Source organism: Vipera berus (genome assembly GCF_964194415.1).
Source record: "Vipera berus genome assembly, chromosome: 10".
NCBI classification, from domain to species: domain Eukaryota; kingdom Metazoa; phylum Chordata; class Lepidosauria; order Squamata; family Viperidae; genus Vipera; species Vipera berus.
This window is the reverse complement of record NC_138213.1, coordinates 18,249,864-18,268,629: the sequence shown is the minus strand read 5'-3', so window position 1 is coordinate 18,268,629 and position 18,766 is coordinate 18,249,864. Positions and strand designations below refer to the sequence as shown.

General features: G+C 46.6%; 2 protein-coding genes across 3 annotated transcripts in view; one reads left to right on the top strand and one right to left on the bottom strand.

The window, feature by feature from the left end:
• PLLP (plasmolipin) overlaps positions 1 to 18,766 on the top strand; it is a 286,192-nt gene that overhangs the window by 22,613 nt on the left and 244,813 nt on the right. Inside the window, exon 4 of one of the 2 annotated variants that reach the window (XR_014027542.1) lies at positions 1,233 to 1,921. Coding sequence is in view for 1 of the 2 variants with exons in the window: in XM_081336247.1 (XP_081192373.1) it covers positions 1,233 to 1,352 (120 nt within the window). In the remaining variant the exon portion in view is untranslated. Of the gene's footprint in view, positions 1 to 1,232; positions 2,878 to 18,766 lie in introns of those variants that run through there. The other variant, XM_081336247.1, reaches the window with a different exon arrangement.
• ARL2BP (ARF like GTPase 2 binding protein) lies at positions 3,055 to 17,380 on the bottom strand. Its single transcript, XM_081336248.1, has 7 exons — positions 17,303 to 17,380; positions 14,472 to 14,523; positions 13,285 to 13,346; positions 11,478 to 11,584; positions 9,705 to 9,790; positions 7,097 to 7,193; positions 3,055 to 6,708 (listed from the first exon to the last, which is right to left on the bottom strand). Exons 2-7 carry the CDS (start codon positions 14,507 to 14,509, stop codon positions 6,610 to 6,612), a joined length of 489 nt encoding a protein of 162 aa, XP_081192374.1. The 5' UTR covers positions 14,510 to 14,523; positions 17,303 to 17,380; the 3' UTR covers positions 3,055 to 6,609.

Genomic DNA, 18,766 nt, shown 5'->3' with positions numbered 1-18,766 from the left:
TCCTAGTCCTCTTTCCCTTATCACGTAGCGTGCTTTTTCTCTAAAACGGGGCTGGCTATTTAAGCCCCAAGTCTTGTTATGCCAGCAGTGAGCTCATCTCCATTCATGAATGAAGCAGCAGCTGAGAGCTACATCACGCATCAGAGCGCCCTTTGCTTTCCAAGATGCAAGCTTGTACTCAAATGTCAGTCACCAGCGTCTAAATCAGGCTGTCCTCAACCTGGCACCATCTGTGGGTCCTGGACCCCCCCTTCCCCCCCCCCCAGTTGGTCATTGGCCAACCCATCTGAAAGGGGCCAGATGGAGAGAAGCAGCTCTTGAAACAGCTTGTCTTGGGTGAAATGAACTTTAGCATCGTTTGCTTCCGGAAAAGTTACCATCACCTCCCCCCGCCCCCCTGCCAAATTTTGCTTTGATGGGGCAGGGATTTTTGATGGGTTTTATGATGTCTGAATAACAGAGATCACAACCCAAGAGTGATTTGTTTTTTACTGATACTGTTTTTCAGTTTCTCCGCTCCTGCGCGACCGTATTTGCATTTTGAACTGAATAGTGAATTGTGCGATTGTTTACTGTGAAAATCTAGAAGAAACTCCAGTATTGTCTCCTCTTACAATTGAAATATTTTCACTGTCTTCAGCTGAACGGGCTGTTGGGCAGCTTATGTAGAGTCAGTGGGAAGAATCAAAAGTCTCTGCCTTTGCCAAGTACAGGTAGTCCTCGGCTTACGAGCCGGAAATGTCTGTTAAATGAGACTTTTGTTAAGTGAGTTTTGCCCCATTTTACAACCTTTCTTGCCCCAGTTCTTAAGTGAATCGCCGAAGTTATTAAATTAGCAACCCGGTTGTTAAGTGAATCTGGCTTTCTCCATTGACTTTGCTGGTCAGGTGGTCGCAAAAGGTGATCACGTGACCCCGGGACACGCAACCGCCACAAATATGAGTCAGCTGCCAAACCTCTGAATTTTGATCACATGACCAAGGGGGATGCTGCCAAAATTATGGTGAAAAAAGGGTCGTAAGTCACTTTGTTCAGTGCTGTTGTAACTTTGAACAGTTGCCAAATGAACTGCTGTAAGCCGAGGACTATCTGTAGTCTTAAGACTTCCTTCTCTGTCAGGTTTGAAGTTCCAGATCGCTTGGAAATGGACTCGAGATCCAGGTGGACCTGCAGCCCCCTCCCTCTTCTGTTGGCTTTGTAGCTTTAATTTGTTCACTGCTTGTCTTTCCCAGTTCTTTGCCTGCCTGGTGATGATCGGCTACGGGGTCAGTTCCTGCCTCAGCATCCGAGCCTGGAGGGGCTATGGAAGCAATGCAGCCACCATTCAAGGTAGCATCTCCAATCATGCCTAAAGAACTCGGGATCCTTCTGAATCAACGCTGGATGGCTTGTGGGCGGAGATTGTGGCTACTGCGGCTTCTGTCCCTTCTCTTCCAGACGTGGCCTGGCTTGGAAACTAAATGTCCCATCACAGCTTCAACAGAGCTAATCTGATCACCGGCCTCACCTCCCTCTCCTGTGCGCTAAACCAGCATCCTGGACAGAGTGACTAAGGCCTGGATGAGATAAGCAGCCTCCTGCTGGTTTTCATGATTCCTGGTTTGTTCCTAACCCCAGAGCTAGACCTTTCAAAGTGCCTAATGCTAACTTTCAACCTTATTATTCCCCCGTGGCAAAGACGAGGTGACCACTTTAGCTGAGCGTTACAGTGGCGTGGAAGGGCACACACAAAACAGCCTTTCGTGTCTCTTGGCTAAACGATTGGGATTACTAATATTGATTGGCATAGTGTCAGAGCAAAGCCGGAATAGCCCTGGGTGGAAATTATGCAGATTCTCATTTAAATGGGCATTTCTCAGGCCTGTTACTGGCGTGCCTTCATTGGCCCATTCAGATGCACAGGTGGAACAGCTGTCTTAAGGTAACTTGGCTCTTCTCGCTAATGCAGGAGTGTCCAACCTTGGCAATTTTAAGACTTGTGGACCTCAACTCCCAGAATTCCCCAGCCAGCTGGCTAGGGAATTCTGGGAGTTAAAAGTCCACAAGTCTTAAAACTGCCAGAGTTGGACACCCCGGCATTACAATTTCTAGGAGCTGAAGTCCACAGATCTACAGAATTCCAGGAGTTGAAGTTTCCCAAATTGGACACCCCTGCTGTGATGTTTGCAGAGGAGTGCAGCAAAGATGTGTGAAGTAATCCAGAGGTTTGCATGTGTCTAGAGATGGCCAGGCATTTCTCACCAGAGCTAAGAATACTGAAACCTACCATAGGCTCACTGCTTGCAGCTACCACTTGTAAATAATGTTTAATCATTAATTCCATTTTGTTTAACAGAAATGCCTCTGGTGATGCACCCAACAAATGTTTTATTTCTAAAAAAAAACAACCCACACGTTTTAAATACATTTTTAAAAGACCACCTGCCTTGTTCTCATTTGTCAAAAGGAGGGTTCTTCAGAATATAATTTGCTTGGGAAAGGTGCACACAGAATCCATGTGGAAAGTCCCTCCCTTCGATATTAAAGGTTTAGATAGCACCAGGTATGGTCTAGGTCAGAATGTCCAACCTTGGCAACTTTAAGGCTTGTAGACTTCAACTCCCAGAATTCCCCAATGCTGGCTAGGGAATTCTGGGAGTTGGAAGTCCACTAGTCTTAAAAGTCAACAAGGTTGGACACCCCTGATCTAAGCTTCCAAGGTAGGAGTGTGTAAAATATACCCTGCAAATCTCTAACAATACTGACTTAGTATGAAATGAGAGAGCCGAAGTCATTCTGTTTTTCTTCTGGCTAGTTGGACAAACAGCGTTTTCAGTTTTTCCCACCTCCAGAAATAAAAAGGACAGCAGAAGTCCAGTAAAATTTCAGAAGGCAGAATAGAGGCTGAGTAACTAATGAGTTAATGAGTTTCAAGCATACCAGGACATGTAACTGTTGAAGTTATCTATTACAGTTTGTCATTCCTTCCTGAAGAATCTTCTATCTGGGTGAAAAATAATTTGCTTTCCAGGCACTACCGGGCCAGAAGCAATATCCTTGGGGTGGCTGGAGGGGACGTTTAAAATTCTAGGAAGCTGAATTATGAGCTTGCTCTCTGGCTTCCACACCTCTTTCCTTCATTAATTCCACCTCAGGTCCCAGGGGAATATCAGCAGCCACCTCCACCATCTGCTGTGGAAACAGAACAAACAAGCTGTTCTGTTCCCCCCTCCCGGAGTACAAACAAACAGACAAGCAGGCACGACTAGCAAGAGTTAATTCTACAGGCTTTAGTTAATTGCCTTCTGATAAGGCCTTGGCAGCAAAATAGGCTTGTTACCTCAGCTGAAATGAGATAACTCCAAACAAACAGTCCAGAAGCAGATGTACAGAAGTGTTGCCAAGAATTCAGACCAGGGTTTCAAACAAGAAGCAGAGTTCCAAAGATGTGACCAGAAGTTGTTTAAACTAATGTTCGTCACAAAGTTCTGAGAGCAGCCACACCCCCTTTTGTACCTTATGGGGTGTGGCTCAATGACTCAGCTACTCCCTGGCCCTCCTACTCAACCTACGTTGCTGCAAACGCTTGGCCCTGCGTCTTTCTCGAGGGTCTAGCCATGAGTCATCTTCACTAGACTGTATTTGCTGCAGCTGCTCAAGCTCCCTCCCAGCTTGGCTACTCCCAGGCTGCTCCTCTCAGCCTTCAGATGGAGACGGCCTTGCCAGAGAGGAGGGCCCCGGAGAGGGAGGCCTTGCCAGCCCCTCCCCATCATCCTCAGAGTCCTCTTCCTCAGTCAGGACAGGCGCGGGGGTCGGGGCCACAACACAAGCTATGGAGAACAGCCGTGTTTTGCTCTCCCAGGTACCCGTGTTCCTCTGAAAATAAGACCGGGTCTTATATTAATTTTTGCTCCAAAAGACACATTAGGGCTTTCTTTCTTGGTTAGGTCTTATTTGGGGGGAAATAGGGTACTAAATGTGTCTGTCCGGCTGATGATCTTAACTGGGACTTATTTTTGGCATGGGGCTTATATTACAAGCATCCTGAAAAATCATGCTAGGGCTTATTTTCCAGTTGGGTCTTATTTTGGGGGGGAATAAGATATTTCTTTAACAGAATAACAGAGAGCTGGAAGGGACCTTGGAGGTCTTCTAGTCCAACTCCCTGTTCAAGCAGGAGACCCCAGACCATTTCGGACAAACACTGTCCAGTCTCTTCTTGAAAACTTCCCGTGATGGAGCACCCACAACTTCTGGAGGCAAGCCGTTCCCCTGGTTAATTGTTCTCACTGTCAGGAAATTTCAGCTTCTAAATTGGTTTTCTCCTTGATAAGTTTCCCCGTTAACTTTCGTCACCTTTGACAATTTAAGCAGCTCACAGAATACGAGACTCAGAGGAGCTACTTCGGAGTCAAAGCACAGAGCAGAATCAAAACAGAGACCCACATGCTTAATTTGTAAGGTCAGGAATTTGGGGAAGGGGATATGAAGAAGGGCGTATCAAATGGCAAGAGACATTGAATAAATCACTTTAAAAGTTTTTTGTTTGTTTGTTTCAAAAAGCCCCATCGTTTTTTATCTGCACACAGAGGGTCATCTTTAACCTGGCAGAATAATTTATTTGCCACACTCCACAGGATATCTTTTATCAAGCACACAGATTTTATTGTTAGCACGAAACAAGTGAAATACAAGTGTTCACATACCACCATGGGTGCTGGCATGAGACTCTGGAAGGCAGAAGTTTCCAGAACGTTTTCGATGCAATGCTCCAAGGACTTCCGAAGCCTATTCTGTACTACAGGGAGTATCTTCAAAAAAACACACTTAGTCTACAGCCATGTGAATCCAGCACCCTTAACTCAGCCTTTCCAAGATGGTGTCCCCGGCTGTGTTGACTTATGGTTCAACCTTAGCCTAGCCCATCTGTTATCCAAGTACCTAATGCATCTGAAATGCAATTTCGGCTAGGGAAAACAAACGTACATTTCCCTTATCGCTCTTCCTGATGCAGCTCTGGCTCCTGGGATGCCGAAACATTGTGCCTTCACAATTAAATTGGCAATTAGGGCAAAGGGGAAAGAGAAATTCTGGATGTGATCCTGCGGCCTTATCCTCGTTATCCAAGTACTGATTGTACTGATGGAGAGATTGGGACTTTTGAAAAAAAAAGCGAACAAGTAAATACTGATTATATTTCCAACATGCTTGACTAGGCCTGTTTGTTAACGTATCACCTGCACAATTCAATCTTGGTAATGCTCAATACCTTTACATTTTGAGCTTCCGTATGCAAGAACCTGAAAGGATGAATACTCTTGGCTGAAAAGTTAAAAGAAAATATCTTTTGCAAAGCAGAACGTGCTTCCGGATAAAGATCTCGAAAATGCCGCCGGAGGCTAACTTTCAGGCTGAGAATGTTACAGGGAAAAAAAAATTACAAGGAAAACACTGCAGCAACTGTAAATATTGTAATTGCTTATTAGAAGCACCATGTTCTCTCTACTCTCTCCTGCCTGAAAACATTCTCTGCGAGGGGCTGCCGATTCTGTACCGCAGAAGCTCTCCCCTACCCAAGGGGGCCTAGAAAACATCTTTCAGCCCCATCAAGGGGCTGCAGGTCCCTGGCAAGTGAGGGCGTAAAGAACAGCTGCCTACTGATCATGGCTGATCCTCCTGCTGGATTGCACTCAAGATGGCTACAACTGCTCCATGCTTCCCAGCAGGAGAAGGACGAAGGTATGCAGGGGGTCCAAGGTAATTTGGACGAGGAGCTAGCGGTGAGTGGACAATTCACCTCACTGGCACTTGGATCAGCTGATTTGGCTCAATATGGAGGGCAGCAAGACTCTTGTGAACAAGAATTTGACTGAAGGAAGCAGAAATATTCCCAAAGACCTTGTGGGAAGTCCTTAATAGCTAGGTTCGTTGTAGGAGGTGGCTGTATCCTTATATTACACAGCACGGACCCTGCATGGTAGCTTTCCTAAAAAATGTGAAATGTACATTTCAAAAATATCATGACCTGTGAGGTAAGGGGTGAAAGCCCTGAAGTGAAGGGGGGGAAAAAGAGTCTGATTACTGGAGAAGGACTCAAGTTCACCACCAGTAGAGAACACCGCTGTACCGTTTTCATGCTACATATACAAAAAAAAAACACATTTGCGTCAAAACACAGACAAAAAGCACCCCGATGCATACTACCTATCTGTCCAGTCAACGTGTTTCATTCACAGCCCACACGAAGACAATTTGCCAGAGACCCTGTGGTTGTGAAACTCGGGGGGGGGGAGGGGGCTATAGAGACCTTCACTCCCAACCCTAGTCTTCCATGACCTCCCACAAAGAGAGAGTAAGAGAGAGAGACAGAAACAGAGAGATAGAGACAGACAGACAGACAGAGAGATAGTGCTAGGATGTCCTCAGAGAAATGATTGCACTTATTGATCTCCACCACGTAAAATCCAGTTGGGTGGAAACAGCAAGTCCAAGTGCTGGGATGGAGAGAAGGTGGTGGGGGACCATCCAAACGAGGAGCTGAAGAGAAGATCATGCCCGCTGAGAACTTTCATTCCTCTCTTTCCTATTTGGGACGTCCCAAGGGAGGCAGCCTTCCTCTGGAGCCAAAGACTAATGCCACAGGCTGTTCTGGGGGGGCGACCTTGAGGGCTTGCTTAAAGGGGTGACCACCAACCCGGCACTCAGATCCAGGCCTCGTCCTTCTTTCTCCTACAGCGAGACACAAAAACACTTCAGTTCGAAAGCATTTCTACAGAAGAGAGCGGCAGATGAAAAAAGGAAAGCAATTTACAAATACTGGGCTTTTACTGTCTGCAGAGCGCTGGACTGGAAATCCCACCACACTCTAACCCCGCCTGTAAAAACGCAGAAAAGCAAGGATTTCAGTGGTGGGACACTGTTGAGGGGCAAGCTGGAAGGGATCAGAGAGGATTCTAAGGGATCATGAGCAAATCACTGGCTCCCTGTACGTCTGCCTGCTCTTTTTCTTCCCATCACCCTTGAGAACCACTGTTAATGGGAAAACATGATCCCGGGTCAGAGGGACCGGCATACCGGTGTTCCGCACTCACCGCCAGCTCACTTTTAAAATACTTACAGCTCGATAATCCAGGAACATCTCTTTAAAGGCCAGAAAGTCAGTAAATGTGAGAAGCATGTCAAAAATGTCTCCAGCTATTTCATCCTTGTGCTGCCTGCAAATGAGGGATTCGGATAAGGTTATCTAACGTGGACAGGTATTTTCAGATTTTAAAGGAGTGCAAAATCTGCTCCGGAGCGGTGAAGAGGAAAACGCTACAGGTGGTCCTCGCTGAATGGCCACGGTTGGGACTGGCAACTTGGCTGAAGAGGGCCACAATTGTTAAGGGAAACATCCCGTGGCCGTGACTTGCCATTTCACTGACAGCTTCTCCACTTGCTCTGCTTGTCCTAAGCCAGGTGTGAAGCTGGCAAATGGCGATCACATGACTGCAGGATGCTGCAATGGTCATAGGGGTGAGGACCAGTCATAAAGTTATTTTTCCCCACGCCACTGTAACCTGGAGTGGTTGCTAAGCAGGAGACTCTTAAGCAGGGCTCTTCAAACTTGGCCCACGCGTGCCTGACTGAGGAATTCTGGGAGTTGAAGTCCACAAGTCATAAAAGGGCCACGTTTGAAGAGCCCTGCTCTAGTGCTACCTGTTACCCCTCTAGTGCTCTACCTGTTACCCCTCGCATAAAAGTGATTGTGCAGAAAATGACAGGATTACAATCCCTGAAGAATTACTATACTGTAGAACAGGGGTGTCAAACTGCCAGCCCACAGGCCGGAGCGTCACGGAGAAACCGCGCCCATCCCATTTTCGGCAATGGGAAAAAGTTCCGATACGTCGCGTGACGTCACGTGACGTCGCGAGTTTGACATGCCTGCTATAGAATCTTAAGAATTATGTCATTACTATAATGAAGAAGTAGAGAATAGGGGAAAAGGCCACACCCACAGAAAAACCAAACCAAACAAAAAAAAAAATAAGGCAAAACAGAGGGAATTTCATAAATCAAAATGAAAACACTGACATTTGCTTTGATCTAATCTAAAAAGGGATGACAAGCAGCCGTCATCAGAGGAACAGCTGCCAATTTCCTTCACACTTCTCCAAGGGAGAATGTGGCACCAAAGTCGTCGGCAAATTGCATTAAGCTCAACTCTCAGTGTGAAATGGGATCCCCGCTTGAGGGTTATGGCTTGAAATTGTTCCTTCATCACTACATTCGGTGCCGAGCAATCCTGAGTTGGGAAATAAGGAATTGCTGCTTTGGTCGATCCCTTAATGCAGCTCTGCTGGTGGGAGTCTCTGAAGTAGGAGCAGGTAGACAAGTCCACGTGGGGCTTAGGAAATGCAATCCCCTACTTAGAGAGAAGGATTAGGGAACTAGCCAGCTGTTAGATGGCACCTGCTAAGGGTCTGGGGAACGTTTTAAGAAGTGAATGGAGCGTCTCTGGCTGCTGCAGACTCTCCCCACCCACGGACTTGCAGCTTCTTCTCCCCATAACTGCAATTTCTTCTCTCCAAAACGCCTCTGCCATTATTTTGCTATTAGATCTGAAAAGTAACTACAGGATGAAGTTCTAGGCCAGGGGTAGGCAACCTTGGCTCTTTTATGACTCGTGGACTTCAACTCCCAGAATTCCTGAGCCAGCCACGCTGAGGGGAAAGGGAGAGGTTTCCGAGCTGAGCCAGGCTGGCTCAAGAATTCTGGGAGTTGAAAGTCCACGAGTCATAAAAGAGCCAGGGTTCCCCACCTCTGGTCTAGTTTACCAAAAAGAAGGACTAGGGGTGACACGATGGCATCTCCTCATACTTGGGGATTGCCACAGGGAAGAGGGCATGGATTTATCTCCAAAGCACCTGAGGGTGGAACCCGAAGCAATGGGTGGAAGCTTATCCGAAGGATAAGGGGAAGGGAGAGGTTTCCAAACTGAGCCATGCTGGCTCAGGAATTCTGGGAGTTGAAGTCCACAAGTCATAAAAGAGCCAAGGTTGCCTACCCCTGGTCTAGGGAGCAAAAAAGACAAGAGATTCCAATGTAGGTAGCCCTCGATTTACGACCACAACTGAGCCCAAAATTTCCATTGCTAAGCGAGACAGTTGTTGGGTGAGTTTTGCCCCATTTTGCGACCTTTCTTGTGGCAAGGGAATCTGGCTTCTAAACTGACTTTGTTTGTCAGAAGGTCACGAAAGGTCACCCCTGGGACACTGCAAGTGTCATCAATCTAGGCCAGTTGCCAAGCGTCAGAATGTTGATACAGTGGCCAGGGGCATGCCTCAACGACCATTGAAAAACAGCCCTAAGTCCATTTTTTCGCCAGGGCCGTTGTAACTTTTAAATGGTCTTTAAACAAATGGGTCTAAGTTGAGAACTACCTGTAATCCATTTGTCCCTGTGTAGGCAAGAGAGGTCCTGCTATTATTTCACTGGGCCCCCACATGGGAAAAAAGAAATTAAAGTGATTACATGGTGGCACCCCCAAAATACCCCCAGGCTCATAGGCCTTGAAGCCCAGCACCTCACTTCTACAAGATTCGAAAGGGGATAGAAAGGACTAAGAGGAAGCAAGTTCTCCCACTATCGGGGCGCCCGCCTCGTGGCCTCCGAGTGACTTCAGAGAACAGAAAAAACTCAACCAACCCGAAACACCGAGAAAAGACAGCAAGCCGACTTACTGCAAGGACAAGGTGAAGGCAGACATGTTGAAACCAGGAATCCTGTCCAAGAGTTTGGCTTCAATGTATTTTTCCACTAAGCAGATCTAAAATTAGAAAAAAAAATATTTATTTGCTTCTTCTTCCCTTTTCTGTGCTGCTCCAATTGTGGCAGCCGTAAACCAGGTTAAAATCATTACAACAGACACTGTAGAACAGTGTTTCTCAACCATGGCCACTTGAAAATATGTGGACTTCAACTCCCCGGCTGGGGAATCCTGGGAACTGAAGTCCCACCCATCTGCAAATGGCCACGGTTGAGAAACGCTGCTATAGAAACAATTGCTTTGCTTGAACCCCAGTACAGGGGTCCCCAACCCCCAGTCCGTGGACCAGAACCGGGCCGCGGCATGCAGCAACTGGGCCGTGCAAACAAGCGAAGCCCCATCCATGGAATGCAGGCGGCACGCAAAACCACAGCCCCTCCGGTCCGCGGAAAAACCTCTCCCCGGTGCCCAAAAGGTTGGGGGCCACTGCCCCAGGGAACATAAATTGCATTAAACAAGCAGGCATCGCAACAGGGAACATGACAACATCTCAGCTTGCTGGAATAGCTACAGTTTTGTGGCTTTCTAACTTCCATGAGGGTTTGGGGGCCACTTGAATTTGAGGAGGAATTGTTGTTCCTCAGAAAGTAACCCCAACCGATTGTCAAGTGTTTGGGGGTACCACGAGAGGGAAGTGATGTTTGGAACAATGCGTTCATTTCCTAGCGGTGCGTTTTCTGGCCGTTGTGATTCTTGCCTTTGCTTTGGATTGACACGCTGCCTTGACTAGGATCCTGCCCTGTGAAGCCTTTTGTAATGTGGAATTTAATTTTTGCCTGATGGGTTTATTTTGATTGGGAAACTTTCAAGCGCTTTGTGGACTCATGGGCCATTGCCGGGGTGGCACAGTGGTTAGAACTGCAGTACTGCAGCTACCTCTGCTGATTGCGGGCTGCCAGCAGTTCGAATCTCACCGGCTCAAGGTTGGCTCAAGGCTGACTCATCCTTTTGAGGTCAGCAAAATGAGGACCCAGATTGTTGTTGGGGGCAATAACTCTGTAAACAACTTAGAAAGGGCTGTAAAGCTCTGTGAAGCGGTATATAAGTCTAAGTGCTGTTGCTCTGGGGACTAACATTGGTCTGCCTGGGGCTGGATGTAATTGGGACAGTTCTGGGGTTTTGGGTGAAGGGAGTTACGTATATGTGTTTGTGTGTCTGAGCGGGACAGCACAAAGGGGTTGTACAGACTTTACAAACGCAATGTCAAGGATCTATGCTTCGGGACCCAACAACAAAAAAACCAAAGGTAACCCAGGGATAATTGAGAGTGCAACTAACAATTACTAGTTCTTACAGCTGACCTTTGATGGATCTATGGCAAAAGTAAACCTCCTGCTTCCTGAATTTGCTATTAAAGGTAGTTATCTGATAATTAGGTTATTACTGTAATTATTTTTTGCACACGGCGGCGGAGGCCTAAAGCGAAAAAGGTTTTATAAAGCCCAGCTGAAGGCCTAGGACTGGAGCGACAGCGCGCGTGCCCACAGAGAGGGTTCGGCGTGCCACCTATGGCACCTGTGCCATAGGTTCGCCATCACAGTTCTACAGTCACACATTTCTTTGTGAGTGAAGCCAGTAGACCCTGCACATTCTTGCCCAGTTCAAACTTTTATAAACAAGCCAATTAGTAATTCAGCCTCTAGAAAATCTTATCTGTGTAGACAAAAAAAAAAGACGACAAACTTACGTATTCATTAAAGATAGGTGTGTAGGCCAGTTTATTCTCCTCTGTGTCATCAAACTCTTGGTAGTATTTATCCATGAAGTTTCTTTGTATGAGCTGGAAGTCGTCATCTAAAATCACAAAACAGCTGCTAAATGGGGCGGCTATTTCGCTGAAACACAGTGACCCCATTCTTTCAGCCTGCCACGCTCAACTTGAAATCCAGCACATTGTGTTCTGGGTCAGCCACGACAACAGCACAGCTGCAACTTGGAGGGGGCAGCGGGGGGGGGGGGGAAGGGTACCATCTATATGCAGCCAATCCCATTTTTTTTGCTAGCTAGGAAGGCTCTTGTAGGACCAGAGTTCTTAGAAGCAAATCTCCTAAAAGCCTTTTGGAAGTCTCCTTGGAGAAGGGACATCTATTCCCTAGGGCAGGGGTAGGCAACCTCGGCTCTTTTATGACTCGTGGACTTCAACTCCCAGAATTCCTGAGCCAGCCATGCTTGAGGGGAAAGGGAGAGATTCCCAAGCTGAGCCATGCTGGCTCAGGAATTCTGGGAGTTGAAGTCCACGAGTCATAAAAGAGCCTTGGTGGAGCAGTGGGCTAATGGCTCCTTAAGTAACACCAGCTGCCTGCAATTAGTGCAGGTTCACATCCCACCAGGCTCAAGGTTGACTCAGCCTTCCATCCTTCCAAGGTAGGTAAAATGAGGACCCAGATTGTTGGGGGCAATAAGCTGACTTTGTAATAATGCCGCTTGGGGTGTGTGTGTGTGAAAGCCCTAATAAGCAGGCATATACATAGAATGAAGGCTACTGCTAAGCTTGTAAGCCGCCCTGAGTCTTCGGAGAAGGGCGGGATATAAATGGAATTAAAATAAAATAAAATAAATAAAATACCCCTGCACTAGAGAATTTGACCAGCCTACAACAGTGTTCCCTTTATCATGATTAACATAGTGGTTTATACAGGAAGAACGAATTGGCACTAAGCAGACAGTCCGAGCATTCCAAATGCTTGTCTGAACATGGAACCCCATCAAGTCTGGCATGCAGGTCAAAAAGCCCTGCTCCAGATAAGGTGTGCAATGACAAAACACAGATCGGATCTGACCAGCGGACGTGAAAATGAGCAGCACTGAAGACGTGTTTAAAATCTTCCACCAACTTGGAACTGATAGGTTTTAACCAGCCATCTAGCGATGGTCATGGTTCTGCTTCAAGTGTCTTCCTTCAGGTGAAGAGAAGAAGACACACCTCTGGACACCCTCTCATCCTTTTGGCAAAAGTGACGGAGCTCCTGGGGCGGAAGCAATATTTATAAACCAAGTCAAAAATAGATGATCACCCCGTCCAGCAGGCTCTGGCCTAGACCAGAGGCCTTCCTTCATGCATGCTCAGAAGAAGCTGAGGGTGGAAGAGTCAAAAGAAAGGCACAGAAACAATCGACCATCCTCGGAAAGTTGGGATTACTCAGGGGCAAACGTTTTGAGAGAAACTAGGTATATTCAGGGCTGGCCATGCTCAGATAAGGGCAAGGCTTCCAAGTGTGCAGAAAATAGCCTAGCTTGGCGTATCTGCTGCAGCAACATCACTCAAGTTTGATAATGTCTTGGTACAAGGAGCTTAGTGAAGTTTGATGTGGCTGCCTCTTCCTCCTCCTCATGCTGTCTTCCTGGTGAACTGGACTTGGACTACATTTATAACTCTTGACATTAGGCAAATGTATTTTTTAGGCTTATCAATCAAATACAAGCTGTTGTTTGTGAGGCTGGAGTACTGAGGAAGGCCTTTGGGGGGCAGTATCAACTATCAAAGCAGAACTCACCCATTACAATATCTTCCAAATATCCTACAATAGCATCAAATTCAGCATCAGAGGGCGAGGAGCTAAAATGAGAGAGGAATAATTTATATTTCAGTAACCAAGGAATGTGAAAGGCCCATTATGCAAAATGGGACCTAGATTGAATTTATTAAGAATTACATTCATTAATCCAGGTTTCTAGACCGGGCGTGTCAAAATGCCGGCCCGCGGGCCGGATGCATCATACTGAAACCGCGCCCACCCCATTGCCGGCCATGGGGAAAAAGTCACGATACGTTGCGCGACGTCACGAGTTTGACATGCCTGCTCTAGATCTATCATTTTGTGGCCTTTCAAGGATTCTTATTAATATTTGGTAGGAATGGGAAAATATAGAACAACAGGATTGGAAGAGACCTCGGAGATCTTCCAGTCTTACCCCGCTGCTTGAATAGATGACCCCCATGCCATTTTGGACAAACGGTTGTCCGATCTCTTCTTAAAATCTCCAGTGATGGAGCACCCACAACTTCTGGAGGCAAGCCATACCCTATTTCTCATTTACAAGAAATTTCTCCTTAGTTCTAAGTTGGGTCTCTCTTTAACGAACTTCTACCCATTGCTTCTTGTCCTGCCATCAGGTGCTTTAGAACAGGTCGACCCCCTCTTCTCTGTGACGGACCCTCAGGTACTGGAAGACTGCTACCATGTCCCCCCTAATCCTTCTCTTCCTTAGGCTAGACCAGGGGTAGGCAACCTTGGCTCTTTTATGACTCATGGACTTCAACTCCCAGAATTCGGCTATGGTGACTCAGGAATTCTGGGAGTTGAAGTCCCATGAGTCATAAAAGAGCCAGGGTTGCCTACCCCTGGGCTAGACATACCCAGTTCCGTCAAGCATTCATCATATGTTTTAGCCTCCAGAACCCTTATCATCTTTGCTGCCGTTCTCTGCCCTCTCACTAGTGAAAATATCTTGGGAAGCCATCTCTTTCATCTGCATCCCCCACCCCAAAATTAGCCCCAATTAGTAGTTGTTCCCTCCCAACCACTCCCAAAAGGAACCAGAATTTTCATCCTACATCCCCTTCTCAGGGCCGTACAGAAGATCACAAGGCTGACTTACCCCTCCCAGTCCTCCAACTTGTTTCATTTCCTAATATTCCCAATGAAATGGAATGACTTGCAAAAAGTAAAAATAGACTTACATGGATACGCCAAAACTTTCTTCTTCTAAAGTCTCCATTGTTGCTTGGCTACCTGCATTTATGAAAGAAAGATTTTAATATGGTTGACTCGTTCTCAGAACCCAGGGCACATCCTAGCCACCTTCAATATGAATACAACCCCCCCCCCGCCCAGCCGTATGAGTGGACAATTTCCCAGGATTCAGTTTCTCTGCAACAGCCAATTGGGGATGCCTCCTCTAAATGAAAACCGCTTTCCATTCTTCCGCCAGGAAGATTTTCACCTTAATCGTTCATCATGGAGGATTTTTAATAGTTGATAGTGAAAGGAGAGCACGTTGACTCTGGTCAAAGGTATTTGATCAAAGAAAGGCAAGAAATGCCATGAAATTCCAAGAAAATGCCTACAAATGCCCATCTTAAATTTTAACTCTGGGCAGCTAGCAATCAATACACAAGGGGAAAACAATTCGATAAAACCCATATAAGCCAAAATAAAAAAATGCAATTAAAATTATTCCTTCAGAACAGGGAATAGCATTCAAGATTTATGCTGTAAGTTCCACTGAGCCTGTAGATGAAGGGTCTTCAAACTTGGTCCTTTTATGACTTGTGGACTTCAACTGGGAGTTGAAGTTCAACTGGGAGTTGAAGTTCAACTGGGAGTTGAAGTTCAACTGGGAGTTGAAGTTCAACTGGGAGTTGAAGTCCACAAGTCATAAAAGGGCCAAGTTTGAAGAACCCCTACACGCTGGCTGAGGAATTCTGGGAGTTGACGTCCACAAGCCATAAACGGGCCAAGTTTGAAGACCCCTGCTGTAGACCTTCATACAAGACCTGGGTGTATATAATGGCACCCAAACCTTATTAACTTTATTTAAGAGAGTCGGGTTTGCTTTGTGTGAGAATTTGACTGTTTTTAACATGGTTTTGTCACTCTACAACCAATCCCTGGATTTTTCAGAACTTAAGATTTATAGATAGTTCAGAAGAATGAAAACCTGCAATCATAGCCTCTTACTGCATTCTTTCTACAACCACCCCCCACCCCACCCCCTGCAGAACATCCTTCTCCTGAGATCTGGCTGTTCCTGCAAGGGTTGGCGCAGAATGAATCTGGAGCTCAGTGTAGTTGAAGGAGGATGTGAAGGTAAGCTATATTGCCTTTCAGATGCTGGGAGTTTTTGTTTACAGATTTTACTGTTATTCTTAGTTTACTGTTATTGTTATTCTGTGAGCTGCCCAAAGTTAAGACATATGCTATGTAAGTCTTTTAAGTAGAATAAATAAAATAGGGGCCTTCTAATAAGCAAAGTCAATTGTTGTTGTTGTTAGCTGCGAAGTCGTGTCTGACCCATCGCGACCCCATGGACAATGTTCCTCCAGGCCTTCCTGTCCTCTACCATCTTCTGGAGTCCATTTAAGCTCACGCCTACTGCTTCAGTGACTCCATCCAGCCAACTCCTTCTCTGTCGTCCCCTTCTTTTCTTGCCCTCAACCTTTCCCAGCATTAGGCTCTTCTCCAGTGAGTCCTTCCTTCTCATTAGGTAGCCAAAGTATTTGAGTTTCAGCTTCAGGATCTGGCCTTCTAAAGAGCAGTCAGGATTGATCTCCTCTAGGACTGACCGGTTTGATCGCCTTGCAGTCCAAGGGACTCGCAGGAGTCTTCTCCAGCACCAGAGTTCAAAGGCCTCAATTTTTTGGTGCTCAGCCTTTCTTATGGTCCAACTTTCACTGCCATACATTGCAACTGGGAAGACCATAGCCTTGACTATACGCACTTTTGTTGACAGGGTGATGTCTCTGCTTTTTAGTGTGCTGTCTAGATTTGCCATGGCTTTCCTCCCGAGGAGCAAGCGTCTTTTAATTTCTTGGCTACAGTCCCCATCTGCGGTGATCTTGGAGCCCAGGAAAATAAAATCTGTCACTACCTCCATTTCTGGTACGCCCATCTCTTTAAGAACTTGCCACAGTTTGTTATTATCCACACAATCAGAGGGGGAGAGCCATAAAACAAAGGTCAAAAAGGCATCCTATGTAAAAGGCAACCTAGAGCCCTTTATGCTGGGGCATTTTACAATGCTGCTCAATCAATTCACCTAAAGTTAAAATTAATAAGTATTTCCTTTGGGCTTTGAAATGCATATTTCAACTGCCAACCTAGCAGTTCGAAAGCACGTTAAAAATGCAAGTAGAAAAATAGGCACCACTACGGCGGGAAGGTAACAGCGTTCCATGCGCCTTTGGCGTCTAGTCATATATTACACACACCCCCACACACACACATATACATATATATATAATAAATAGGTTATATATAATAAATAAATGGGGCTGCCTTGAAATGTTGCTAAATAAATGAATAAATCAGTAGAAATAACCAGAATAAACAAGTCCTTCAGGCCTGGGGCAGCTTTGAGAGGCTGCTGCATGATTAAATAAATAAAGATAAATAAGTGCTTTGGGCCTGGGGCAGCTTTGAAATACTGCTGAATTAATAGAAATAACCAGAAGAAACAAACCCTCCGGGTTTGGGGGAGTCTTTGAAACGCGGCCCAGTAAATTGGAATAATTTAATTTAGGCCGGCCAGAGATTTCAAACCGATTTCACGCTAGAGACGGGCTGCTCCTGGAGCAAAGGGGGGCTCCGGGGAAACAGGCAGGGCCCCCCCGCCGCCTCCCAATCGTCGCCGGAGGGGCTGCAGCGGCTCTTCCCATCGAAGCGCGCCCCTCGTGACCCGGGAGATGGAGCCTCCCGCTCCAAGCGCAGTCTACCTGCGGCCCGGGAGCTACCACCCCCACCCCCACTGGCGGCGCAAGAGACCCTCTCCGCGCTTTCCCGCGCTGCTCACCGGGATCAAAGCAGAAGCGAAGGCCGCGGCGGCAGCGCCGCCATGGAGTCCGTTAAAAGGCCGCTACTATAACCCCCCTCTCGTCGTCCGGGCAACGGTCACTTCCGGTAGCGCGGGGGGGTTCAGCAAGAGAACCAATCGGGAGGAAGGGAGGCGAGTGGGGCGGTGCTTCTGTTCTCCGAGGAAGGCCAATCAGATGCGGAAGGGGCGGGGCCTCTCGCTCGAAAACACGTGGAGGTTGGAAGCGGCCAAACCGGACTCTCTCTCTCTCTCTCTGTGTGTTGGGGGGAAAGCTCCGGTGTCTGCGAGTCGTGAAAATGCTTAAAACAATTCCGTGCATGTTGTTTAAATATCTACAGACTTATTTTGGGTCCGCTGTATGCTGATGAAGTGCACCCGCATTTTGGGATAGACACCATCCCTTCTGAATCCCATGGAAAGAAACGAATTATCTCTTGGGCAGCTCGAAGGGACCTTGGAGGTCTTCTAGTCCAACCCCCTGCTCAGGCAGGAGATCCTACTGCACCATTCCAGACAGGTGGCTGTCCGGTCTCCTCTTGAAAACCTCCAGTGTTAGAGCACCCACAACTTCTGGAAGCAAGCCGTTCCACTGGTTAATTGTTCTCCCTGTTAGGAAGTTTCTCTTTAATCGGTTGCTGCTGCTGCTGCTGCTTGTCTTGGCTACTGGCAGCGCTCTGCTTCGTTTTTGCCTGTTTTCTACTGCGTGTGTTAGAATTTTTGAACCTTGCTTTAATGATTTGCTTAAAGAGCATATTTAGCATTTAAACTGCAGTGCTAAAAATTTATTATTTGCGTTTTGAAATTTGCATTTATCTTTCTTATTCATCGTAAGCAGCTCTGAGTTCTGCAGAGTAGGAAAGAGTGGAAACCAAACCAGAATGAATCAGTCGGATATTTTGAAGACTGGAGACGCTGCTTCAAGCACGTAGCTATTAATCAAATCAAACTGTTGATTACATGAAGAAGGACGAATGTTGACTGAATGCAGAGTGAAGAACAAGGCAGGTGCAAATATTCTGGGGTGAGCAATCTTTCTAGCGGAAAGCAATTGTTGCGGAGACAATTTTAGTTTGTACATTAACTAGCTTCCACTGTTAACAGCTGGAAGTATTGTGCTGGTTTAGTTCTTGACTTACAACACAAATGGGACCAGAATTTCCATTGCTCAGCAAGGCAGTTAAGGAAGTTGTGCCCAACTTTACAATCTTTTTCGCTATGGGACATTGCGACTATTGTCATCAATACGTGCCAGTTGCCAAGGGGCCAAATGCGGATCACATGACCATGGGGATGCTGCAAAGGTCATTAGTGTGAAAAATGGTCATGCTACTTCTTTCAGTTATGCCTTGTAAGTCGAGGACAGGCCAAAGCCATATGCTGAATTTTAGCTACAGCACATTGCTTAATCCGGGGGTCACCAAACCCCAGTGTGTGGACTAGTAC

Excerpts from the sequence above, each read along its gene's own strand:
- ARL2BP (XM_081336248.1), bottom strand. The coding sequence starts at position 14,509 with ATGGAGACTTTAGAAGAAGAAAGTTTTGGCGTATCCAT. Across the intron at positions 11,585-13,284 it reads TTTGGAAGATATTGTAATGG|ATGACGACTTCCAGCTCATA; the intron begins GTGAGTTCTGCT and ends TTGTGATTTTAG. Across the intron at positions 9,791-11,477 it reads CACCTATCTTTAATGAATAC|ATCTGCTTAGTGGAAAAATA; the intron begins GTAAGTTTGTCG and ends TTCTAATTTTAG.